General features: G+C 40.8%; 1 protein-coding gene across 1 annotated transcript in view; it reads left to right on the top strand.

The window, feature by feature from the left end:
• Positions 1-6,073: 6,073 nt before the first annotated feature.
• The window catches only part of RALGAPA2 (Ral GTPase activating protein catalytic subunit alpha 2), a 139,726-nt gene continuing 119,409 nt past the window's right edge, over positions 6,074-26,390 (top strand). The window contains exons 1-3 of the mRNA XM_074168019.1: positions 6,074-6,179; positions 15,488-15,598; positions 16,266-16,315. Of these exons, the coding sequence (XP_074024120.1) occupies positions 6,074-6,179; positions 15,488-15,598; positions 16,266-16,315 (267 nt within the window). The remainder of the gene's footprint in view (positions 6,180-15,487; positions 15,599-16,265; positions 16,316-26,390) is intronic.

Genomic DNA, 26,390 nt, shown 5'->3' with positions numbered 1-26,390 from the left:
TTTGGTTTGGAGGACAACTAGTCAGTACCGGCATCCTATGCTAAGGAAATTATTATCTCACCTGTACATTACTTAGGAGGCAAGTCTCTGTTATTTACTTTTCCCCTACCCTTTTTTCCAGGCTCATTATAAAGTGTTACATTGACACAAGTAAGCAGAGAAGTTCCGTAACTTAATCTCCGTCATTAAAATTTCAGGAAAAGTAGCCTTGCCTGTTCATCAAGTCCAGTGAAATTCAGGAGGCCGTATTCACAGCTGCAGTGGCGGGTTTCATCTTTCCATAAAGTCTGCAGCAAGAGGCAGAGTTTCCTCCCACCACCCGCTCCTTGCTTAACGGCAGGTAAGAAAACAGGACAGAGATTCCACCCTACCGTGGCTAAGGAGCTTAATGCATCAAGAGCACAGAAACGCAGGCCAACTGCTGCTTCTTCGAAGTCAAAAGATTAAAACAAATGAGGCACAGCCTGTTTTTTTATTACTTTGACTATGATTCTGTTTGATACAATCTGTTATACACTATGGTTAAGTCACTGCTCTCTGACCACTGAAATGCAATTTGTGTTATCTTTCTGATAGGAAATTTAGAAAGTAAGTACGTCTTCAAGATGATGATAAGCAAGGTGATGATAGCCTTCACTCCTCAGGACTGCTACACTCTCACACAAGGCATCAGAAAGAAATTTAGAAATTGAATGAGGACAATGTGAGACGTGCTTGTACCCTCAGGTCTTGAGTCAGTCTTCTGTCATAAGTTGTGTAAGGCACAAGAACCAGTAGGATGTGGCTTCCTGGAGCCAGCACCAGGCCACCACCCGCTGCCATGGAGTGGTCTGTAAAAGGATCATAAGAGGTGCTGCCCTGGTCTCTTGCGAGGTCACTCTCCACCTGCAGCAAACAGATGGCCCCAGGGCAGGAGAGGCATCCCTGCACAGGCCTGTGGCTCTATTCAGGCTTGAGACCTTGCTGAGCTTTTCCTCCATCCTTCGGATGGTGCTCAGGCCTTGGGCACGCCTGACATTGGGAAGAGGAGCAAGCAAGCAGATGCACAGGGGTGTGGGAAAGCATCCCTCCTCAGAGGGCACAGCAGTGGACCTGCAGCTTTTATGTCTCAGAGAATTTCAGGAAGCCTTTCCCTTTCCAAGGCAAAGCTCTCTGGAGACAGTTCCGCTCAGTGTCCTCCCCTTCATGCGATCTGTGCCCCAGCAACTCGCTCCAGTGCAAAATGCACCAGGGGCGTGCCCTGTCGCTGCTTTGTGGGCTCCGACAGCCCACGCCTGGGCAGCTGGCAGCCCAAGCATAGAAAATGTGACCCAAGACCAATATGGTGCACTTTGCTCCTGCTCCCCTGCCCTATGCATCCCTCACAGTGTCCTAGAGATGGCAAAGGCAGGCACTGAGCATCAGCGGCAATAGACTGGCTACAAGAACCTGCAAGGGCAACCTCTGCTGCGGGACCATCACTGTTGGCCATTACTCCCCGGAAGAGCCATGCAATCCAGGGATAGTGTGCCCGCCAGTAGCGTAAATGCATATTAATAATTTAGGCTATTCTGTTTTAGACTGGAAATGTACCGCCCCTTACCTGGATTGCTTATATGCAACGGGTGCCTGAAATAGTCACTTCTCTAATAGCTCTCTACAGCAAGGAGACCGCATGTAGCCGAGAGGGGCTATGCCTAGGAGGCAGGCTTTCCTCCTCAGGGCGGGCACTGCAGTGATGTTATTTTCAAGGTCATCGTTTTCTCTTTTGTCCATGGGGCCCTGGCTGTGCTACGACTTCCCAGAAATCTCCCCCGTACTGATGTGATGCTGGTCATCTTCCACTGGAGCCAGCACGAGTTGGGGTCTGCCCACCTTATTGTACAATCTAACAGACAGCTAAACCGGCGGATTCCTGCACAAGGGAGTGATTTAACTAAACGAATACAGAATCCATTCACACCACTCCCGGGCTTATGTTTGTATGTTCACCTCACTTAGGACGTCGCATTGTGCTGTGACCTTTAAAAATTCAGTTCTGTGTTAAGTGATTACGGCTTTGTCCACTTAAATGACTGCTTTATATAGATTTGACTAAAGATCCTGAAAGCTGAATGACCAAATCTCTTTCAGGAAATTATTCTACCTTAAGCATCCACTTCTGGAAATGCATCATCTGATGTTCTCGGAAACTGCAACTGTTACATTGTTAGAAAACACAAGTCATAACGATTTTACGAGCAGTTCCCTTAGACAGGCTGAAATAATTGCTGCAAGTTTTCTGGGCTTTCTGGTTTGCATTATGCTACGTCAACTCATAAATGAATCATTGGAAAAGTTATATTTTATGATATTTTAACTAATAGTAACTACGGTTGCTTGTAATTCTAAGTTTCTAAAGGTATATATTCATTCAGATGTATTTGCTTACCTAAAACTCAGAGGAGAAACTGTTAAATGCATTTTCACCTTGCTGCTATACTGACTGCTTGTTCCTAGGAAAAGACAAAGGAATTTTACACCATGAAAATTAGCCAATGCATGGTGATGTATTTACATGCAGAACAAAATATTGCCGCATGTTATATGACATGACATGCAGAAGAAAATGCCAGTGACTGATAATTCATGGTTTATAATTCAGTTTGGTACCAAGGTGATTCAGCTAATGCAGAGAGATATCAAAAATAAACAGAAAAATTGTCAGAAACTTCAGGATAACTTCAATTTTTAAAAGCTTTCATTACACTGTGTATTTCCAAGTAATATGCACTCTGAAAAATAGGAGAAAAAACCTTTGAGAGGCAGAATCTCTCATCACAGCCCATATGAAAACGTCTTTATTTCTGAGAATTTTGGTTTTCCTCATTGCAGCCAAGTGGCCAAGAATCCACTGAACTATGTCAACCTTTGTCCCTTTACCAGTCTGCTTATTTCTTTTTTTAGAAGAGCCAGTAGTGATAGAAAGATGAGATTTAGTCCTCGTTTAAACAGAAAGCACATTAACACTTTAACTGTAATGGCAGCAGGGTTGAATTTGGTCCATGTGCCCTGCACTAGGCTTTTCAGCGCTGCTGGAAACAAGAAGGTGGTTCTTCAAACCTCCTCTGGTTCCTTGCAGCTGGATATCGCAACATGTTCGCCCACCGGTGTCAACCCTCCAGCCTCCAGATACGAACGCCCTGCCCCACAATGAATTAACTCCCTACCATCTCCATAGAGCACCAGGGGCACTTTTTCATCTCTGCAGCTCACTGAGGCACAAAAACCGAGTTCAAATAACTCTAAAGTGCACAAGTAAAAAAGAAAACAAACCACTCTAATTATGCTAATGTTAAACAATGCTGACTCACTGAGCTTTTCACGTGACTACATTTTCCGGGACCTAATAGGAAGAGAAAGGACTGCCCTCCTAGAGCACTGTGATTCAACTCATGAAATCTATATTCTGTGGAGCTTTTCACGAGAAGAATTTCTGGCAAACTTTAAAACACGGAGTGCCCAGAGCTATGCGGTTAGGTGCTAAGCACCAAAACACTTTCTTAGTTATCACAAAAGTTATTAGACATTAGAGCAGCTTTGTAATCACACTTACTTTATCTGCAATAACGATTTTTTTTTTTAACAAAGCAGAAAAAGACAAAAATGTGGAACCATCAGAAATTGCCAGAAGAGACAAATGGAAAGCTGTTGCTTTTCTAAGTCAATTAAAATAAAGGGAAGAAAAAAAAAAAAAGAAAAAAGAAAAGAGCAAGCCAAGATTTTAGCCATGTACTTCCTCAGCCAACTGCATATACTGATTTGTGGCAATGAAAGGGAAAAGCTGCGATGACCCAATTTTCTCTTCTCAGGAAGCTGAAGATATTCAATACGCAACATGTGATCAAAAATTTTAGGCAACCGTTGAAGATTTATAACTTTTCTAGCATGAGACATTGTGTAACAGTGTTATGGGAAGAATATGCAATATGAATTACTGTAAGCCTTAAATGTGCTCCAAAACAATAGATTATTAGGCGACAATAAATTCTCTGTGTCTGATTCCAAGGTCGTGCGTTCAAACTTTTTTGTATAAGAAAAAGGATTAAAGTGTTGTTTTATTTATTTATTTTTTTAAATGCTGCATGTCAGCACTATTCCTCTTCCTATGGCTCCAGGAAGCAAGTTCTTAAATTGCTGCAGGGATGCCACGAGGCCACAAGCTTTGGTGACTCTAAAGGGTAGCACTGTGAGACATGGCCACTCATAGCTCGCTGAAGACAGAACCCAGCTGTGCTTCAGAAAGCTGTGCCACGGCCACGACCACGTCGTGCAACTAGCAGCGTCCACGAGCACCGACGAGATGACAGCCCCCTTTCCACCCCAAACACACACCGCTTGCTTATTTATTTGTTTATTTTGCCAGGTTCATTTTCACCCAGACCAGGTCCCTGCTCTCGCCTGCCAACCCTGGGGAAGCTGGGACTGTCCTTTTGCTAACGGGACATGTTTAGGACTTGTTGACATGTTGCTTTGGTGACTCCAGGCCTTCGCGGAAGAAACGATCCCTGAGGGGGCTCAGAGGAAGCGAGACGTGGCAGCGATATATTTTCCGGTCCTAACAATAGTTAATCTCGTGACATTTTATTTTTCTACAATGATTCATGGCTGAAAAACATTTTCCATAAATATATATGACATGTAAATTAAATTTTAAATAATTTTGTTAAAAATTAAAGTATGGGTGCAATTTATTTCTCTGAAACACATTGTTTTCTATTTTGGGACCTCATCCTGCCTTGCAGCTTATTAAAATTCAATTTTCTACCCAGGATTTTTACCGAGAGGATCTGAGGGCCTTTCACTGAAACCCTGCTTCTAATTCCGGGGAAAATCCTGCTATGTTGTGTAACTATGAATCTGCTCAGTCTTCTGTCTTCCCTGTGTGTCATGGGGGTAAAGACAGCTCTTATTATTTACATATTTGGCCTGTTGGAGCGGGTCCAGCGGAGGGCCACGAAGGTGATCAGAGGGTTGGAGCACCTCTCCTGTGAGGACAGGCTGAGAGAGTTGGGGTTGTTCAGCCTGGAGAAGAGAAGGCTCCAGGGAGACCTCATAGCAGCCTTCCAGTACCTGAAGGGGGCTACAGGAGAGATGGGGAGGGACTCTAGCAGGGAGGGGAGCCATAGGACGAGGAATAATGGCTTCAAACTGGAAGAGGGGAGATTTAGATTAGATGTTAGGAGGAAATTCTTTCCTGTGAGGGTGGTGAGACCCTGGAACAGGTTGCCCATAGAAGCTGTGGCTGCCCCATCCCTGGAGGGGTTCAAGGCCAGGTTGGAGGGGGCTTTGAGCAACCTGGTCTGGTGGGAGGTGTCCCTGCCCAGGGCAGGCGGGCTAGAACATGATGATTTTTAAAGTCCCTTCCAAGTCTAACCATTCTATGGTTCTATGATATTTACAGTGCAAGCAGCTATTCAAAACCTGGTAGTTTTTCCCGTAAATAAACCCGACCGTGGCCAGGTCCCTGTTCTCAACAGCGTGTCCACCTCACACCCCCCAGAGCCCCTCCCCGCCCCGCCGCCGGTATTGAGGCAGCGCTCCCGGCCCCGCCGTGTCCCCCCGGGAACCCGCCGCCGTCCCCAGCCCCTCACACAGAACTCAGCTTCCCTGCCAGCGCTGAGGGTAGGCCCTGCTGGGGGGGGGTGGTGGTGACGTCAGGGCGACGCCGGGGTGACGTCAAAGGCGACGGCGCGTCCCGCTCCCGGCGTGCCCCGCGCCCGCCGCCAGGCACGCCGGGGGCTGTAGTCTTCCCGCCGGGAGGGGCGGGCGCGGCTGCGCGGTGGCGGCGCGGGCGGGGGGCGGTCAACCGGCGGCGGGGCCGGCCGGATCCGGGCTGGCACGCCCACCCCTGCGGCGGAGGGTGGCGGGCTCGGTTCCCCGGCGGGGACGCTCCCTCTCTTCCTCTCCCCTCCCTCCCTTTCTCCCTCCCCACCCGTCCCCCGCACCTGCCCGGCCGCCGGGTCCTTAGCCCCTCCCGCGGACAACAGCGGCCCGCACCCGCCGGAGGAGCCGCTTCCCCTCAGCCGCCGGCTGCCGCTCGCCCCGAGCCGGGATGTTCTCCAGGAAGGGCCACGCCGATGTCAGGAAATCCACCCAGAAGGCGCTGGACCCCAAGCGGGATGTGCTCACCCGCCTCAAGCACCTCCGGGCGCTGCTGGGTGAGTGGGGGGGGGGGGGGCGGGCAGAGGGGTCGCTGCCTCTTTCCCGCCGCGCCGTGGGGGGCGCCGGGCTCCCCTCAGGGCTTCTCCCAGTCCGGCGGCCAGGGAGGGCGAGCGGGGTGGCGGGAGGGAGCCGCGCTTCTCTTCTCCGGGAGGAGCGGCTGGCCGTGCCCGCCGGTCCCCGGGGCAGAGGTGGGAGCCGCGGGGAGCTGGTTTCCCTGGTCAGCCCTCAGTGCGCCTCCAGCCATGCGGGAATGCCGTGTGCGGTGGCTGGGTAAGAGCTGTGTCCTCAGGAGGAGAGTCAGACCGAGCGGTGAAAACTTCTCATTGCCGAGCCCTCATTGGAGATACCCTTTTCTGCCTTAGGTTTCCTCAGCTTTCTCCAGGCTTTGGGGGAGCTCCAGAAGCTCCCTGGTTAGAGCCACTGGAAGGTAGCAGTGCGTATCCTCCCAAAGTTACGGGAGCTGTTAAGAGATAAGTTATTGGTGCGTTTTGCTGCTCCTGGCTTTGGAACCTTGTTGTCACCTGGTGTTAAAATATCTGTGATGCAGCATTGTTGTTTGGGTACGAAATAGCGCATAAATCTATTTCCTGCAGGGTTCTTCAGAAGATCCGTTCATAGAAATTCTGCTCTTGTCAACAACGTTAATTTGGTGGGGTTTGTTTTATTTTATATTTTTTAAGTTTAAATGGGGTCCTGTAACTATACATTGTGATGCCCTTCCCTCTGTGGCGAGGTTGAGCCTCTTTCTGTAATGTCACCTTACAGTTGAAGCCTTAACGCTGGTCTTTTTATTCTGTGCGTTGAAAGCAGTCGATGTATTTCAGCTGTGAGCTGTGATTTGCAAGGATTTGGGTGGCCTCCTGTCCTCTGTCACTCAGCAAGCTTCAGCAGGAAAAGGCTCTTTTAAGCGCTTTTGTGCACTGTTCCAGTTCAGGAGAATTAGTGAGAGTGTTAGTATTTGTTGATCTCATGTTAGATCGTTCCCCTGAGAAACAAGGAGGAAAAAATGATGTGATTTGTACTTCTTCTGTACTCTTAATTATTTTTCAGTCTGCCGTTTCAATCAAGTTTGGCAGGTAAGTAGGAGCCTCAGAGACTTTGTGTTACGAGCTGTGAGAAGTAATAAGTGGCTAGAGAAGAGAGTCTGAGGTTAGTGGCTCATCGACAGAAAGCAGAAGTTGGGCACTGTATCTTCTGCTGAGGAGCGGCTCTCTGATCGGTCGGTGTCCGTGTTGTTCCCCTTGGACCTCTACGTGCTCCCTCCCAGTGGTGTGAAGGACATGTGGAACACGAGTTACTGCCCAGGAAGCAGCTCAGGCCTCCCAGAGCAAAGGTGTGCTCCCCTTCAGCCCGCCTCCTGCTATGTGCTGCAAGACTTGCACTGAGGAGCTTCGCTGTGGTTTGCAGCATGGGCTCACCGGTGGTGCTAGAGATTGAGTTCGAGATTAAAAGCTTTTTCCTGTGACGTTCCACTGACAGGAGAAGAAATATGAAAGAAGTTTTGAATGTACTGTAGCAAAGGAGGAGCTTTTGTGGTGAGGGCACTGGGTATGATCCTGAGCGAGAAGAGTAGGGATTAGTCTCCCTCAGGATGGTCCCTTTGAGAAAGCTGTGCTCGGTGAGAGCATGGAACCATAAGAGTAGAGGAGTCTGTGACAGTTTAGCTTGATATGGGCACCTTGCTGATTTCTGGGGATGTGTTTCTTACAGGTGTGAGTAACCATCACTCTGGTTTAAAGATGTTCTTCCCCTGTGATCTACTGCATTTAACTAGCTAACCTGCAAAAGAGATTTTTGCAGGTAATTGATAAGTGGATGAAGTGCTGGACAAATCCATAAGGGGTCTTGTGTCACGTTCTCAAAGTGGCCAGGTCTTGCCCATCTTTTGAGCAACAATACATGTTAGTTCAACGTGCCCAAGACAGATATTTAAGCTTCACAATTTGGAGTTGCAAGTAGAGCAGCTCTGACCACTGTGCCTGCTGGTGGGACACGAGAGGCTCACATGGTAAGAGTCCCTGCGCACCTGCAGTCTTCACATTTTTTGTGAACGGTATTGGACGTCTGTTTTGGTGTTAGCTGTGAGTGAAGGGTATGTGACTGCTCTGAGTATAAATTCCTCCTATGGGTATGTTAAAAATCTCCGTAGTTAGCGGCCTTGTGGTCAGTTTTGTGTTAATCTCCCCCTGGGGACCAAAAGTGTACATTTCTTGTACTGGAGGTGTATAAAATATTTTGTTTGCTTGTGGGGTTTGTGTTTTTTTTTTTTAATTAATTTTTATTTTTTATTAATTTTTATTTTTTATCAATTTTTTATCAATTTTTGCTTTTATCAATTTTTGCTTTTTATTATTTTTTAGGTGTTGTTTTTTTTTTTTTTATTTGTAACATTTATCTAAGTGCCTGAGGGCAGGAATTTGGAAAGATAAGAGATGATACCTTACCTGCATTACAATACACCTTTTAACTTTATATGTCTTATTGCCTATGTGCTGTACAAACAATATTAAAATAATGATGTCCAGTTTCATTGTAAACAAATTTTGGGAAATTCTTTGTTTACAAGATGAGGTTTAGAATGTTTTGGGAAACCATCCTGAGAAAGATTGGTCTAAGAGACGGTAGTGGGAGCTCGCAGACCTTACATTTCTTGCTTTTCCACCAGCCTCACTAAAATAAATGGACTTGAAGAAATAAGAAATATAACAACTCTGTGTTAATGTTCCCCTCTCAGAAAGGCACGCCTGAAACCAAGACACGACTAATGTGAGATGAAATACTGGACTTGCTACGGTTCTTGGTTATACCCATCTTAACGCCAGCGTTAGGTTTTTGTGTGCCCGTGTGGTACAGAGGAGGTTGTCAGGCTCCTGCGACAGACCTGACGGGTGGAACAAATGGAAAAATACCCTTATTAGCGTGACAAAATTAATTTATGTCCCAAAGCAGATGGTACAGAAGGTAGCGTTGTCTGGTGGTTTTCTGTACAGATACTTATTACCCAGTTGGCAAGGGGGGAAAAAATACACCCATCCTTTCTCAGGAAATATCTTTTCTTCCAAGTGCCTGTTATATTTGAAGATAGTGACCTGATTTTTTGATTAAACTTACTATTGAACATTGGTTTTAAGTGAAAATTCTTATCAGTGCCAGAGGGCCGGGTAGTATATTAGTGGCTTGTTGGCTGAAGTGTTGTGATATGACAGCTGGCTGTCTTCTAGTGGATCTGTTTTATTGCAGGGACTATGTCAAAGCAGGCTCTGGTTAAGTTCCTGATATATCTGCTTTTGAGAATGTCAGTGTAAACATTTTTAGATAATACGGCAGTGGCTTTTTGAAGATAGTATCTTCAAAGATATCATTGCAAATGTGTGTTTTATGGTATTGTTCTGCACAGAAAATGAAGCAACGGATGGTAAGAACCTCTCCTGTATTAAAGGAGAACAAAACTCTTGGTGTAAAGGCTCAAAAATAGTTGGATGTTTCTTTTTCCTGCCCCCTCTCCCAAATGTGGCACTCCTAGTGCTGGCCAGAGGTAGGAATGTGTGTGTCTTACTGTTCCTCCCACCCCAGTCATTTCACTCCCTGTCCTCGAACTCCTTCACTCGGGCCATAGTGGCACACGTTCTCAAAATAACTGCTCCTCTTCTTATGTTTCCTTAGATAATGCCATCTCTTCTTCCTTTGTTTACAAATGAATTCCTGTGATTTAAAGCTAACAAAATGACAGTTAATCTTCTGAGATCCTACTCATGCAGGAGGGTAAAAATCAGAGAAAAGATGATGGTAATAGGGGAGAGATGAGGGAAAGGAATGTGTATTTCCATAAATAAGGGGTTGTGTGAGCACCAAGATCAATGACGCCCAGTTTTTGATTGCTTCAGGTCCCTTAGCTACCATCTGTGCAAGTTTGTCCAATGCCCAAACTGAAAGAGAAGATTCCCTTTAAATTTGTGTTGCTGGTAACATCTCGCAAGTCTCTAATGCCCTTAGGATCCCAGTTCATGCTTCTGTGGGGTAGTCTACCTGCACGACAATACAAAACACTAACCGGAATAATAACATTATTTTAAAGTGGATGTTCACTTGTATTAGGTAAATGACCAGAAAATTTCCTTTTTTTTATTGCTATAAGGTTGTACTAACTTTTAGAACTTCCGTGCAGTCAGTAGGAACTTTTTTCCAAATACAGTGTGTGGACATGTCAGTAGTGGGGTCTTTTTCTTAGGATAGCCTTGAAAATAATGGTCTTATAAAAGGTGGGGGTGATGTACAAGTTTGGCTCTTTCACACTGATTCATTAAGCCCTCTACCCTGTTTCCCAGTGTAGTTTCCATGGGACCTTTTCAGCAGAAAAATGTGTCTCTGTACTTTAAGACTTTATTTCTGTGACTGTTCTTGAGTAAAAATATTCTTTTTTTATTGAAACATCTCTTTCAATGTTTTCTCCTCAATTGAAATGCTTAGTTTAACATCTTGGCATGGCTTTGTGTATTTCCCTTGAATTTTTCTCCTGGTTTTAAGAATTGCTCTGTCATGACGCAGTATCTCTTATGAATAATGGTGCAATAGGGACAACAGCTACTCTCTGCTGTGGTTCTCCACTAATCTAGATGATGTCACTCTTTGCTCGTGCATAAAATTGGATGAAGTAAGTTTTTATTTCATGAAGGTGATGAGCTTTTTCTTCATGGCGTTGTTATTCTTATGAATTTCAGAGTGTGATTTGACTGAGAACTTTTGGTTACGGCTGGAAATTATAAGGTTAGTCTATGGGTAGGCTCTGTGAACGATCTCTGGTGATTTAAGCAGGCGACCACCATTCATATTACACTTAAAAACAAGAAAAAAAAATGGGACCTTACCCGTAGCTGGTATTGAATATGTTGCAAGCTGCCTGGAAGATGGTGACAGCAATTAAGTTGAATTAAGGCACTGGATTTTCAATTTTTTTATACTGAATAATCTGAAGGGTGATAACCTTGTTTTGAAAGTAGTAATTTGGTGCAGTTGTTAAATTGTTTTACAAATTTGTGGGTTGTGTTGATCCTGAGCTTTGATATTTGCTGGGGTGAGTTGTTAGGCTATGTATGTGCTCACACTTGTTTTTGAGGGTGCCGATGGACTAAATTGTGCATCAGAAGACCGGGTGCAGGCTGGTGTGTGAATTAATAACATGCGTTTCAGAGCCTGTGCTGTGGCGCTTCACTCCTGGCTGCCTGTGTAAAAGCTGGGCTGTTTTCAGAGTTACAGTACTTTACGCTTATTTCAATCCTGTCGTTGAAGAAACTGTCATGTGAATCCTGAACTGGAAAATGGTAATGTTTTGTGCTTCAGTGTACGTGTTGGGAGTATTACCGCTAACGGATGCGGGGTGCTGCTTATGTCCATCGCTTTTTATGCTTTTCTCTGTTGAACAGTGGATGAGTACGTGGTAGACCTGATACAGCTACACACAGGCTTCAGTATAGATTGAATATGAAATTTGTTAGGTAACAAGGTGCAATCCTTAATCTCTTTCTTTAAAAAATATAAATTAAGAAAAACCATGTTTTTCATTTAACTCTGTCAATCAAAAATGAGAGAATAAAGGAGAGTAGTGGGGTTTTTGAGTTATGGCACTGTCTTGGTTTGCACAGCTGTCTTGTTTCCGTACAGATAGGTTAATACAAGCGTAGTAGAAGTTTTCATTTATAGACATTCAGAAGTGAATGCTTCCAAAGTTCTTGCTGAATTTAGAACAGCTGTTGTTCCTTAGATTTCATGTGAAATTTGAGGTGGTAGAACAATTTCTAAAATAATTTTAATTGGAGGGGTTTTTAGTGATGGTATGTTTCCATGCTGATATTCCTTTGAGAAAATCAAGGAAAATGATCTTCTAGGCTTTTATTTAGCATTTAAAGCTCTAATCTGAAAAAGTGGGGAGGTCTTGGTTGTTTTTCTTTTTTAAAGGTAAGTAAAAATTGTATGTAGTTTCTGGGGTGAGGCTAGTAATAAAAGTTTATCATTGACCAGGGTATGACTGCAAAGTTGTCTCTTCGTCTCCTTTAATTTTTTAAGTACTCGAGTTAAAGAAAACCCCTCAGAACTGAGAGAGCTTTGTATAAATAATGTAAAGCCAAGTGACTTTGGAAGTTCATGAAATTAAAGGAGTACTTCTAGCTACTTAAATGACTGCAATAACAGTTGGTGGTTAATAGAAAAATAGAAGGAAGGCTGGTGTGCAGAGGACATGATTATTGTCCCCTCTAGATTTTTTTTTTTGTATGAGGAAGAATAATGACAGCTTGGCAGTAAACTCAGATACTTATTAAATGGTACCTGAGTAGTTGTTTCCCTAAATTTTAAACTTTAGTGAGGCAGGTAAGAGTGACTTGCAGTTATCTAATGAGCCAACTGTTTCGTATTTTATATAAAAGAAATGTCACGTGTACCCTCACGAATGTCTTGCTATTTCCTGTGTGTTGCTGTAAAAGCTGTAAAGTGTTGATCGTAAGCATTAGCCATTGGATCAGCTCTTCTTGTTTGGGGAATGGGGTTAGATTAGACATGTTTTTGGAAAGCCACTGAGTATCTGATGGCTGATAATGTTTGCCAGCTTGCCTTGGATTTTAGTGCTCAGAATTCTGAATTTGCTAGGGGACTGTTTTCAACACTAGTAATCTGAGACCTATTTATGTGTAAATATAAAAATTTCACTGAATTTCACTGAATTTTTAGAGTCGGAAGGGACCATAAAGATCATCTAGTCCAACTCCCCTGCCGAAGCAGGATTGCCCAGAGCATGTCAGAGCATGTTACTCAGGACTGCATCCAGGCGGGGCTTGAAAATCTCCAAAGAAGGGGACTCCACACCCTCCCTGGGCAGCCTGTTCCAGGGCTCTGGCACCCTCACCGTGAAGAAGTTTTTTCTCATATTTGAGTGGAACCTCCTCTGTTCCAGCTTGTCCCCGTTGCCCCTCGTCCTCTCACTGGCAACCACTGAAAAGAGTCCGGCTCCATCCTCCTTCAACCCACCCTTTAGGTACTTGTAAACATAGATAAGGTCTCCCCTCAGCCTTCTCTTCTCCAGGCTAAAGAGTCCCAGCTCTCTCAGCCTTTCTTCATAAGGGAGATATAAAATTATATAAATTATAGTTATAAAATATAACGTAATACCTGCAATTCAATCCCAACCTTGCTGTTTAATTTTCTTTGAATGCCTATAAATACTTCTTCAGTCAATGTGATTTGCCAAAAGTCAGTATTTTATCTTATTATCTTAAATGATAAATACTGCACGAAACTTCCACTGATGTTTTCCATTTGAAAAACGGGAGAATGAGCCTATCCTGGACGAGTTAAACATATATATCTGGTAGTGATCCGAGTTACTGTCTTAGACTTCCTGCCAACTTCTAGTAAATCCTTTTGAGAGGCAGTCTTTATTGTCGTGGTCTCCGTTTGTGGGTGATGGTTGTTTTTTTGGTGGAAGAAGCTGGGTTGCGGGGAGAGCCAAGGCGAGAGAGCAGTAAAAGGAGCGCGTGAGGCTCAGCTGTGCTTGCTGTGCTGCTGGAGATGCTTTCCCTGCCACCCGGCGTGACGCAGAGGGGACAGGGACTGCTGGAAAGGGTGTTGTCACCAGCTTGGCTGGTCCTCCTGCCAGGAAAGACATCGCCCGCCTCTCTCTCCGGTGCCCGGAGGAGCTGGGTGAAGCATTCATGGTCAGTGCTGCTTTCCACTGCTGCTCGCCCTGAACATGTGCACAGGGAAGGAGTCTGGAAAAACTTTTTTTCTTAATGTATGCAAAAAATAAGGAGTTTGTTAGTGAAATGCCCAAGAAAGCTGTATCTCTGAGCAGTGGAATTATTGGGTGTGTGGCTTATTCCTTATGTTTTGGATTTTCTTTTTTTTTTGTTTTTGAAGTGGGCAGTGGTATCAGGAGGACAATTTGCATGCAGAATTGCACGAAAATCTTACTTTCCAAGTGAATATCTACTCTTAGGGTAGTAAATAGGAGTATTGCTGTTGGCCTCTTATAAGGTTAGAAATTGTTTTCCTATATATCTTGCGAAGAAATATAAGGAACAAAAGGGTTCAATAGGAAAAGGATGTAGCTGTAAGAATGCATGCTTACATCAGAATAACAGATGAGTCACCACTGAAATGCCACATTTATAGAAAAGGAGAATTTACTTTTTTTTGATTAGGCAGTTGCTTTCTCCTCCTTTCACAATTTAAAGGGAAAGTTTCCTTTTTGTTTAGATTTTAATGACCTCATTCCTTCATATGAAATCCTTCTAAATGAAAGCCTTGTTTTCTCCTAGACTTGTATTAACAGACCACATTCATGGAGAGGAATAATTGCACTTAGCTTGCAAATTCAACACCAGTAGTTTGTAGGAAACAATATCATGTAAAAGTGTTTCCATGCACTAATTGTTTCCGTAATACAAGCCGCTAAACAAAGCCTTGCTACTGAAAAGGTATTAATTAAAAAAAAACAAAACAAACCCAACCAAAAAAAAACCCCAAAAAACCAAAAAGCCCCCAACATTATTCACAGCTAAAGTCATTCTTTCTTCTGTACTTGTGTGATATTACTGGGTTTTCTTGTTGTAACAAGCATTGTCTTGATTAGTGAATTGATTGCTTGAGAGGTGGAACTTCTATGGGAAGACAAGCTGTTAACAATTCTCGCCGTTTATCCTCTTAATTCTGGGTGGAATCATCTATCTTTCCTTGACCAAATCAGTTACAACAAAGAGCAAACAGATGAAGTTTGTTTTGCAAGTGTCAGGTTTAGAAAACCTTATGGTTTTTTTTTCTTTTTAAAAAATAAACATATTTGAAATTTTAGACGTAAGGTAAGGCTTAGGGAAGTAATGCGTACTTGTGTTTCCATTATTTTTTTAAATGATTTGGAGATGTGCTGTTTTTTGAATTGATCTGCTTGTCAGATAAATTAAACTGGATTTGCAGTTTACATATAGACATCTTTGCTTGTGTGTGTTTTTTCCAACAGTTACCGGCTCCTTTTGATGATACAGAAACCATTGGGTTAGATAGCTAAGACACACCCAATCCTTTTTGCCTTTTTTTTTTTTTTAATTGAATACAAATGAACCTAAGCCACACTGCAAACTTTAATAAATTCAGTGGAAACGGATGCAAGGATGGAATCACAGTTTAGTATAGAGTATTTAATGATGTCACTAAAATTATTTTGTCTTGCATTTGTGTAATTCTCTAATACTGAATTTGCACGAAGACAGCAATTTTCAGCTTTCTGTTGTGTAATAACTCCATTTGTTCCTCTTTTCAGATATTGTGGATGGAAGTGACCTGAAGCAATTCTTTGAGAACAATTATTCTCAAATTTATTTTATATTCTATGAAAACTTCATAACACTGGAAAATAGCTTGAAACAAAAAGGTAAGTTTTACAGTTTTGCCAGCAATTGAGCTGGTTTTCCTTAACTGTTCTCAAAAGCATTCTATGGGAGCTTATCTAATGATTATATAGTCCACAATTATCTATATTTGCATTAACAGTTTCATGAGTACAGTATTAGTATTAATCAATTTAATTTTATTATATCAGAAGAGACGAGCATGGAAAATTGCTCTCTGAAATGTCATAAGTAACTAAAAAGAATTCTAAATACATTTTTATGGTTAAGTGTCATTTCAACACAAAAATCAGTTGTTGTGCAGTTGTATACGTGTCCTCTCATCTTGTTTTGAAGTATTGAAGGCCTTCATCCTATAAGTAAGCAGATATCTGTTCAACTGTAACGTTGTCAGAGATCCACAGAACAAATCCCGATGTCGAAGATGTGTCGGTAGGAATAGCCCTTTGCTTGGAGATGAGCACAATGACAGCGCTTTGCCGATCTGGAATTATAGTTGTCCCTCATTCATAATCAAGAGAGAGAGGCACTGGAGTTTGGAAACACCTTGCTGTTTTGATATTAGATAAAGATGAAGAAAAATAAACCGAGTGCAGCATCTTTGACTTCAGTTGAATAGCAGCAGTGTAATTTTGCCGTCTGTCTCATACTGTATATTTATGGCATACGATATTGTTTCCTGTCTTGCAGGGAATAAATCACAAAGGGAGGAGCTGGACTCCATTCTCTTTCTTTTTGAAGTAAGTTTTCCATACCATGAAACTAAGTTTTATTTTAGATCTCATTGTCATCATATGCTTACTTTCACCTTTACAATGAAGGGTGAAACGAGGTATATCAGTCAGAATGACACTAGGTGTCCACAGCTATACATGGTGAAAGGCAGATAAGGGCTAGGCTGTGCATTGTTTTCAGTTACAACAACAATAAATATTTTATAATATTTTATTATGCAGTGGAAATGTTGGTTGAATGAATATCCAAAGTTAAGAGATTTTATCACAATGACTTGCAAATTACTCAGTAATATTTCTGTCCTAAGGAACCGAGGATCAACTCTTTGAAAAATGTCCTATTTTTTTCAGTAGAATTTGGGAGCACGTGATCAATAGCTGCATAGACTCTGTTAGGCTAAAGCTTTCAAAATCATATTATTTTCTTTTTTTTGAAATAAGTTCTTGCGTCTGTATTTTATGGAGGGCTTGTTCAAACAACAGTACTTTTTCCCTGTGCTTTGTCAGTATGAAGTTCAGTGTTATGTTGATTTTGAATGTGTTACAGCAGGAGTTTGGGCTCTACTCCTTTCACATGGAGGCATCTATTATAATTGCAGTATTTGCCTTGCAGCACAAGGAAAATAAAAGGATAAGAGCTGTCACCTATTGCATATCAGTTTGATCTGAGTGTGTGAAATGTTAATTTAACACTTTTTTTTTTTTTTTTTTTTGTAAATTCAGTGGAGCATCTTCCTCTTCCTTCCCAGCACTGACAGTCATAGTATTTGCGGTGTCTAGGGAGGAAATGTTAGCTAGTTAACTTTTGCATAATCAAATTAGGATGTCTTTAAATTAAAGAAGAATAAACTGTGATAGATCATTTTCCAAGGGACCTCTTTAATTAGAGTTATTACCTAAATATATTTGGATGTGAGAAAATATCACTGGGCCAGATGAAAGCCTAACATATAAAAAAGTTTTATAATGCACACCAAAACTCTTAGCCTAAGCTCTACCTGTCTCTGATGGCAGAGATCAGGGGTGCCTTTAGTTGTTTGTTTTTTTTTTAACAATTCTTTAGGTAAATAGTGGGCCTGATCTCTTTCTTAAGGATAAATACACACATCTTCTGGTGATTTCTCTTTGTTAATCCAACTAGTAACCTTTTACTTGGGTCTTGCATCATAGAAAAAAGATCTTTGTTTAAATTTTGGGATTTTTTTTGGTAGAGGTTGTAGGAAAAGAACCCAAACTTTCAATGGGACTCTAGAAATCGAAGTTAAAACGAAGGTTAAATGTTCTCAACTGTTATTCCTCCCTCTAAAAATGGAAACAACAAGCCAACCCAGAAACCTCAGAAGTATATGGCTTCATATTTTTGCATTAATGTATAGTTTGTAGTTAGAATAATATTTATACTGATGATAAGAATGATGCTGTTTAACGTGCCTGTAATACAAAAAATGGCCATGAAAATGATGACATGAAATTCTGGTTTTATCTTCTGACTTTTTTGATGTAGCAAGTTCATTTCCCTTCGCTGCTTTAACTACAAGACTTCATTTTCAGGCTGAAATCTGAAAATCAAATTGTGTTCTCTGCTACTTATGTTACTAGTAATAGAGCCTGCTTTAGGATCTTGCATGTGGCCGTGTCAAAGAACAGGAGCTGGTATGTCTGCTAGGACCCTATTTGGGCAGGAGAAATTCTTCTTCCTGCTCCTTCCCCACCCCCAGTGGGGAAGGTATCACCACACTTAACTGAGCAAGGCTGTGCAATTTAGTGAGAGCTCATTAATACACTTACTCTGTGGTCTTGAATAAGTAATTACGTTTCTGTGGCTGTGTCATTGAATGGAAAATACCTAATGCTTACTCACCCGGTTAAAGCGAATAAATATCCGTTCCTGGGTCTTGAAAACGGGTAGCTAAGAACTAACCACTGAAAAACATCAGGAGAACACGTTGCATGAAGAAGGAAAAAACCCCATAATTATACATATGAAAAAGTGTTGCTTTGGGTCCCGCTCGAGGAGAATTATATTATAGTCTAGTCATTGACCGTTTTGAGGAAGAAGAAATCGTTTAAGATATTTATGTGAAATTTCAAGTGATCCGCTTCATGGTGTTTATCTACTGGAGGTAAATTTGCAATCCGTTTATAACTCTTAACGCTTGATAACTTAACGCATTGTGGGAAAAGAGCTTTTTAGAGGGCTTTTTAACGCACAGACCAAGGATACATCCATCTGAACACAGGACAAGAAAAAATGTAAATGCCAAGTAATTAAACATTCATATCGTAAGCCATAGGAAACTAATTGATTGTTAAGCTTGCCATATTTAATCTGATGTCAGCATGAGCCAGAGGTTTCCTAGAGTTTTCTTCTAATTAGCTAAATAGGTAATTACTTAGGATTGACAAATCCTGAATCCAGGTGCTGAGGGTTAACAGTTTAAAAATCAATAAAAATATTCATGAAAGGAATTGACTTCTGCCTTTTCTGGTAGTCTGGTGGGTATTTTGCTGCTGTTCTTGAGTGACACCTAGTGTGTATATTAAGCAAAAGTACCAAATGCCTTTTCCACAAATCCTCTGAAAACTAAGTTGACTCAGTTGTAGTTTATTGAAGTCTTAATTTTACACATCGGCTATGTAGCTTGGCCACTCTACAATAACATCACACAACATATCAAAGAAGAAATATTAATCAAAAGGGAGTAATATGAAAGGTTAACAGTTCATTTTGTAAAGTGCTTTTTTTGCAATTAATATTACAAAGTTCTTAGATCTAATTTTAGATTCTCTAAGGTGCTTTGGCTTTGTCTGTTTCCAAATAGATATTCATGAAATGATGCAGCAACTGTAGTTATCTGTATTGCTTTTTCCTCTTTCAGCTAAAAGGCAAAAATGATGTGAAAAACATACTTGCTTTTCCTCTGGTAAGGCTTAGTTCTCTCCAGATTTGTAGTGTATTTTCAGAATGTGTTAATATTGTTTCTTACATCACTGTTCTCTATGGTTTGAGGACATTGTTTGTTTGTTACCGCTGTCAGCTGAGCACTGCGTGTCACAGAGCTCAGGAGGGGTACACTAAAGTTAAGTAAGTTTTCTAGGTTTCGTAAATGCCATCATTTGATAGCGAAAGCTTGTATTTTTTTAATATTTTTTTCTTGCAGCATCAAATACTGATTCCTCTGACACAGCAATTTTTTTACATCTGTAGCGAAATAAGAGCAGACTGATGGTTTTCATATAATACATAGATCAATTTCCATTCTCTGTAATTATGCTTTATTAGTTAGCTTTATTATCAGCCACATGTCTTAGGCTGATGCAGTCGTAAAATTCATTACAATGATTTAACACGTTGGCTGTATGATATATTTTATTCTTAGAATTTTTCAGGTACTCTTTCTAATGTAGTAAAGCTTCCCAAAGTCGCTTCCGATAGCCGCTGTTACTGCTAGAAGTTTTTCAGATACTGTCAGTGTAGTTCAGGTCTCGCTGCAGTTTTGTAGTAGCTGGGAAGATGGGTTAGTTATTCCCACTTCCCACGGGTGATACGTATGCTGAAAGCTTCTCAGTATTGATTTTTTTTTTGCTTGTTTACTTTTTAACAGTGCACATTAACATAAAGCACCCTTGTGTTTCACAGGTCATTATTTATGAAAGCATACTGTCTTTTTCTTATAGCTTATACAAAGAAGGTTATTTAGGATGTAATCTCTTAATTTCTGTAGATCCGTGTTTTGTATGGACCTTCTGGTTTCTTGAACTTGGTGAAAATGTGAGTGGTGTGAGACCCTGGGTCCGGACACAGAGTAAACACAATTTTTTATTTTTTTTAAGCATCATAACTCTGGGAAGGTATCTAATGTAACTCGTACTGGCCTTGCTGTGATTATACTTCCAGACCCTTTTATCTGTCAAGCCTAGACCTCCCCATATGGCTCTGGCCCTGCTGAAATGAGGAGAGGCCAGCTGGGGATGTAAACAGGACTAGGCAGAGCTCTCTGGTTTCACCTTAGAAGTTCAGCAGCAGAATTTTAATCTATCATTCCTAGGTCTGATTTGGAGTAGCTCGAGTATGTATGCAGCAGGTGGATTTAAATACTGAGTGGATGTGAAATAGAATATAAATAATAGCCTCTGCAGTATTTGTATTATACACACTCAAATTCATGGTCTGCTTTGGCTTTTGTATAACATTTGTCATTTTTCCAGAGGTGATAATCAAGAAAATGTTAGAACTTGCCCAACCATACTTTGAGCTCTTTATTTTGTAGCAGTAGCTGCTGCTTTTAATGCAGTACTGTTGTCCTTAGAAGCACATCTAAATATAAACTACAAATGGCCACATACTCAGAAGATTAAGATGTGGTATAAATCCATTGATGCATGGATCGGTCTGCTATCAGAATGTGAACGTAACGATTACAGAAGCAGCTGTATAGCCTAAATTTATTACTGCAGATGTGCACAAGTTAGTTGTTCTGCAAATGGTAATGATAATTCAGTATAGGTTTATAATTGGCTATAGTCTGTTAGGAACCCTTTTGAAAAGTAGATTACAGACCATAGGCAGTAAATACACTGCATCTGTCAGAGGAACACCTGCTGTGGTGATGTGCACTGACCCAGCTTAGGAATATACACTTTTTTTTGTAGAACTGCCTAGTAACGCACATAAATATAATTTTAAAAACGTGTAACTTTGGTTTATTCTGGATTAAGATTGCTGTGGGTATTTTAAGTATCAAATTCTTACACTGCATTATATAGACAATGGTGTGAATTGGCAATATTGGTTAAGCAGTTTAAAAGAAATCTCAAAGCCAGTGGTGATTTTTAGCAGGTCATTTTCAATTTAGTGAAAACCTGCATCAGTGAAACTTTCAGTACTTTTGGATTTATAACTCTTGTAGAAGAGTTTAATGTTGTGTTGCCATTTTTAAGAATGTGCAAAAGGATGTCCTTTTATACCTGTAGCATTTTCTTAGGATGATTTGTTTATCTTAGAATGTTGCTCCTAATTACTTGCTACATATTGAATAACACTGAATAAAATTGAATTCTGCAGAAATTAATTGTGTGTTGAAACTGGCCAACGTGAGAAGAACTTGTAAAATTCTTTACAAGGAATAATGAAGTTAAGTTACCGTTGAGTTCTTATTGCCACACGTCCTGATTTCTCATTTCTTGGGATTATCCCTTTTATTTAACTTTTACCCTTTATTTAACTCTCTTGTTACTATTTGCATTTTCCTCATGTCCAGCTCGGTGGCTTAATTTCCCCATCTGCAGGTTATCTTACACTTGAAATCAAATTACCATTAAGAGTCGCTGCTTTAAATTCAGGTTGTAGGTTCTGTTTCAGCTTTTCAGTTCATTCCCTGTGCCTGCTGTGATCACCTGTTTAACTGCAAGTCTGTCACATGGGCTTGGTTGACCGATTCTCAAGCTCAATAGAATTAAAAGGGCTTATTTGTTTTATAACAATAAAGTTACTTACAGCCCTTTTTTTCTACACATAGAAAATGACTTTTTGAATCATCTACAGTTTGTTCTGCCATAATTCTAATTGGTTCATCTATGATTGCTCTTAAAATAATAGTGATGTTATTCTTACAGCATTCTGTTGTAAATTCTAACTATAATTGCATATGTTTGACTTCAGAGATCTTTCTGTTCAATGTTATGCCGAGGGCAAGAAGAAGTATCTTGCATGCTTTGGGCAGACTCATTTTCCCTCAATGAGTAACTGTAAATAATTTATTGATGCAATAAATGGAGTATCTCTTTATTTTGATTGAACTGCTGCGGGCATACTAACTTAAGCAGACTCTTGGCTTTGTGTGAATAGTAGCTGGAAATTTCTAAACGACTGCAGATTTTAGTAGTTGAACACTCTGAAGCTCTTGTAGAGATACCACAGAACAGCACTTGAACATAGAGGCATAGGAGAGCTGTTCTGCATTTGATTTGGCTTAAAGTAGATCCACCTGCCACTAATAGAAACTCACTATCATCTACAGGTTGTAGTGAAAAAGCTAGGTTTTTTTTTCTCAGAATCCAGTCTCCTGGAATTAACACTATTGGGAACTTGTCATTGCCATTGTCTCTGAGAGGATCTTCAATCAGCAAGAACACATTTGGGTTTGTCGTTTAATAAGAGACTTTGCGTGGCGTGCTACAGAACAGCTTTTTGTAGCTCTGGAAGGCAGAACAGCAATGCTTATCGTCTCGCTTTTGTGATAGTTAAGCTGGAAAACATTCAGTCTAAGATTTGATGGCAGCCTTAGCTTTCTCTATGTTCTTCAGCAGGGTAGTGCAGCGCGCAGTGATAGGCACAAAGCTACCAATCGTGATGCCATCCAACAAAGTCAGCAAAAAGAAAAGACTTTTTAAAAGAAATTGCAGCATTGGTTAAGTCAGAGTGAATCTGTTGAAATACAAACCTTGGTATTTTTTATTTTAGTTTGATAAAAGAGAGAGATATATCTTTCAAAAAGCAGCATCCTGTGTAAACTAAGATTTAAACTTAACATTATTCCTAGTCATGCAGGAAGTCCAGAAGAAAAAGAACTATGGATAATCAGTTAAAAGAACTGACAGATACCCTGATGTGTTGATCAGTAGTAATACCTAATTTCTATTTCAAGTGTGCTATAATGGATTACCATATAGATGCAGCAAAGCACTAAGCATTAAATAGATCTATGTGTTTTCTGAAAAAGCGATATTATTTCGCACTGTGGGGTTTCTTAAAATATTTATTAGTGTACTGTGAAACTAGAACCAAGATGTCAATAGCCAGTTTGGATTCACAGTGGTATTGCTAGAAGTCTAGGATAGAGTGGGAGAAACTATCATTTGTTTTATAAGAATAGCAATACACATTTTTTCAGAACACCAGGGGTTGGGAGGGTGTAGAAAACGTTCTTGGAAATGCCGAGTTGAAAGGACAACAACTGGAGATTGTTCATGGCTTATGCAACCTTATGGCACTCTCTAACACCATCTTTGTCTGGGGTCTCTAATGCACACACATGAAAATTACTGGCTAAAAGGCACTCTAGCTGTAACTTTGACTTTTGTAACATTTGGAATTTTTTATTTAGTAGTGTAGACTTTTAACCATGATAAGTTATTTTTGCATTGCAGGAACAAATGTGGACTCTGAATTTAGATTATTTATATTCATTCTGATGTGCGACAAAGCTTTTATATCTTCAGTAGGTAGCTGAGATGCTAGCAATTTAATTTGATTTTTGAAAATTATTTCTGTTTACTGTTTGGTAGTACTTGCAGGTGGTTAATCGCATCTTTGCGTTTTTTTCCAAGTGCATCCATATATCTATATTTTTTTCTTTCCCTTGGTTTTGAGATGCTGACGAGGAGAATGGCATGGGAAATTATATAGGTGTCTCATTTTTTGCTATATGAAAGCTTTCCTCAGATAGAAACTTCTGTCCTCCTAATATTTATTTCAACCTTTGAAATATTTTGATTCATTCACCTGACAAGGGTGTTTGATTCTGTGTTTTTAAAGAAAAAAAAACCTCTAAGCATATTCTTTTCTTCCCCAACCCTCCCAGCTTCATGCAATTTAGAGTTGAAGCTTGCTTTTCCTGGTGGTGCTTGTAGTCTGCGATAGCATTTGTTTTCCAGGTTTGCTCTGGGCGTAACCTAGGATTCACTAACACTCGGATGCGAAAGTTGTTATTAATTGCTTTTCCAAAATGGATCTTTATGATGCAGCTTTGCCACCGTATCGTAGTTCACTTTCTGAAGTAAGCTGCATTCAAGTTTAGGTGAAATCGTGTGCTGTATAAGATGCGATGGCACACAGTAAAGGCACTGCCTCCGGCCCTTCCCAAATAACAGCGAATGTGCTTTGCATCCTGCGGAGAGGCTGCAGTAAAACCCAGCTTCCTTCAATGCGCTGTTGTGTTTTGAAGCAACTAACAAGTGGTGGTTGTTTATTTTGATCCTGAATCAGTTGGGATATGTGAACTGCAAAATTACTCTAAGAACGTTGCTGAAGCTCTTGGGAAATAGGTAGTTTCTTTTGGCAACTAAGGAAAACTTATTTGTACATCATCAGATTACTTCCAAAAGCGTTCATTCATAACACATGAGGATGCCATGCCTGGTGTTTAAGTGTGCATCAGACATTTAGTAAAGTAGACATGTATTTTCCAAATATAATTTTAGTTTTACAATAAAGAACTTTAATGTCTGAAATAACTAAGATATGCATTTTCACTAGTAGTATTGCCAGATTTTGACAAATTTCTAATACAGCATTCTGATATAGAAGTGCTTGATTTTTTTGGAAGTTTAATACGGTATGTTTTCAAAAGTTAGTGTTTTGAAACAAACAAGAGAGAATTTACATCCAAAGACAAGCTGAAGGTATCTTGTTAGCGTGGCCTGTAAAAGGAAATTGGTTTTGCTCTAGCGATCTACTGTGTACGTCTTGTAATGATTTAAATGATGGAAACAAAATATATGGGGGTTTTGTCTGGTTTTCCATAATAAATGAGAAGATGTTTTGAAGGTTACGCCCTGCTGTGTATTCTGATACTTGAATCCAGACAACTTTTTGTTGCCGGTTTGTCTTTTGGTTTTGTTTAATGGAGCCTTTCCTCCCGCGCTTTGGGCATGGGGTGTGTGATGGGTCTGACGTGTGCCTGGATAGGGATCCAGCTCTGCATGCAGGGTGCCACCGCTCTTGCAGTGACCTGAAGGTATTCATGACTTAGGTTAGAAGCTCCTTCTTGCCCTATGCCAAGTTAAGTAAAGATTGATGTCAGAAATAAGTCTTGAGAAGTGGTGGGCTGCTAGTATTTTAATATTTAGATATATAATGATAATTCTTTGTCTGTGGATCCTGCAATCTGGTTGGCAGAAATGTGGTCCTTAACTAACAGGTAAAGCCCAAATGTGAATCATGGCCTCATTTTTAGCCAGTCAGATCCTTCATCCCAAGCGCGTTCTTCCTGCCCATGGATTGGGAGCTCGACCTCTGGCCACCAGCTGCCCACTCCTTTGGTCCCTGCTGCCATGGTGTCCTGGGGCAGGAACTGTGGGAGTAACACTGAAACAAAATATACTGAGAACATAGAAGGGATGTGCCCAATGCGTATTTTTATTCGATTTAGAAATGTCAAACTCTATTTGGGGAGCATGTGCTATGGCAAAGAAGTGAAGGAAGACCAGTCTGTCTGTGTGACCCGAGGTCTAGTTCCCAAAGTCTATGAACTTGTCATGACTTCCATCTTCTGCCATGGAGAAAGGAATGTTCCATTTTCAAAAAGAGTCTATTTTGAGTGTTGTATATGATTTCTGAAGCACTTTGTTGTCAAAAATAAAAAAAGTCTGTCTTATTCCATCTCTTGAGCATACTGTTTTTAACAGCAATAATGATTCATGTGTTGGCCGTCTCTGAAGGGTTGCCTAAAATGCCAATTCTTGCTTTCTTGGCTGTGATGCTTTATTTCCTCTTGCGAGCTTTTATGTGCAAAAGACCAACAAATGGGTCACCGTTGCTTAAATGACTTGTCATTCATCCTGCATCCTGCATGTAGTATTTCTGAAAACTTAATGGCGCTTTGTTGTGCAGATGTTTGTTCCAGCGATTTTGTTTGATAACTAGAAGGAGCTCTGACTGTTAGTCATTTGTAACATTGCGTAATTTAATTTTATTTCCAAAAGTAGATGTTGAAAACTAGTTTGTCATTTAAATATATCTTCTTAATTTCATGACTGAGAAGTTGTAAGATCCAGACAGATTTTTCTGTGGAATCTACATGAAACCGTGTTTTTTTCCTCACTTTTTTTGGGAGGCTGAACAGCAACAAGTTAGCTGTCCTGTACTACTAATACACCTACTTGCTGAGCCCTAGTCTATACAACTAATAGTTTATAAAAGAGAAAACAAGGCAAAAAAAAATATTAATGTCTTAGAGCCTGTTAACTTGAAGTACTTTAAGAAGACATATTAACCCAAGTAAGAGCCCTAATAATTTTGATTTATTCAGATTATTTAATAGTGTTACCGTCCACTAAACTGACAAAGAATGACGTTTAG

Source organism: Numenius arquata, chromosome 2 (assembly GCF_964106895.1).
Source record: "Numenius arquata chromosome 2, bNumArq3.hap1.1, whole genome shotgun sequence".
Lineage (NCBI taxonomy): Eukaryota > Metazoa > Chordata > Aves > Charadriiformes > Scolopacidae > Numenius > Numenius arquata.
The sequence above is the reverse complement of the archived record's forward strand: the minus strand, read 5'-3'. Positions and strand labels throughout refer to the sequence as shown.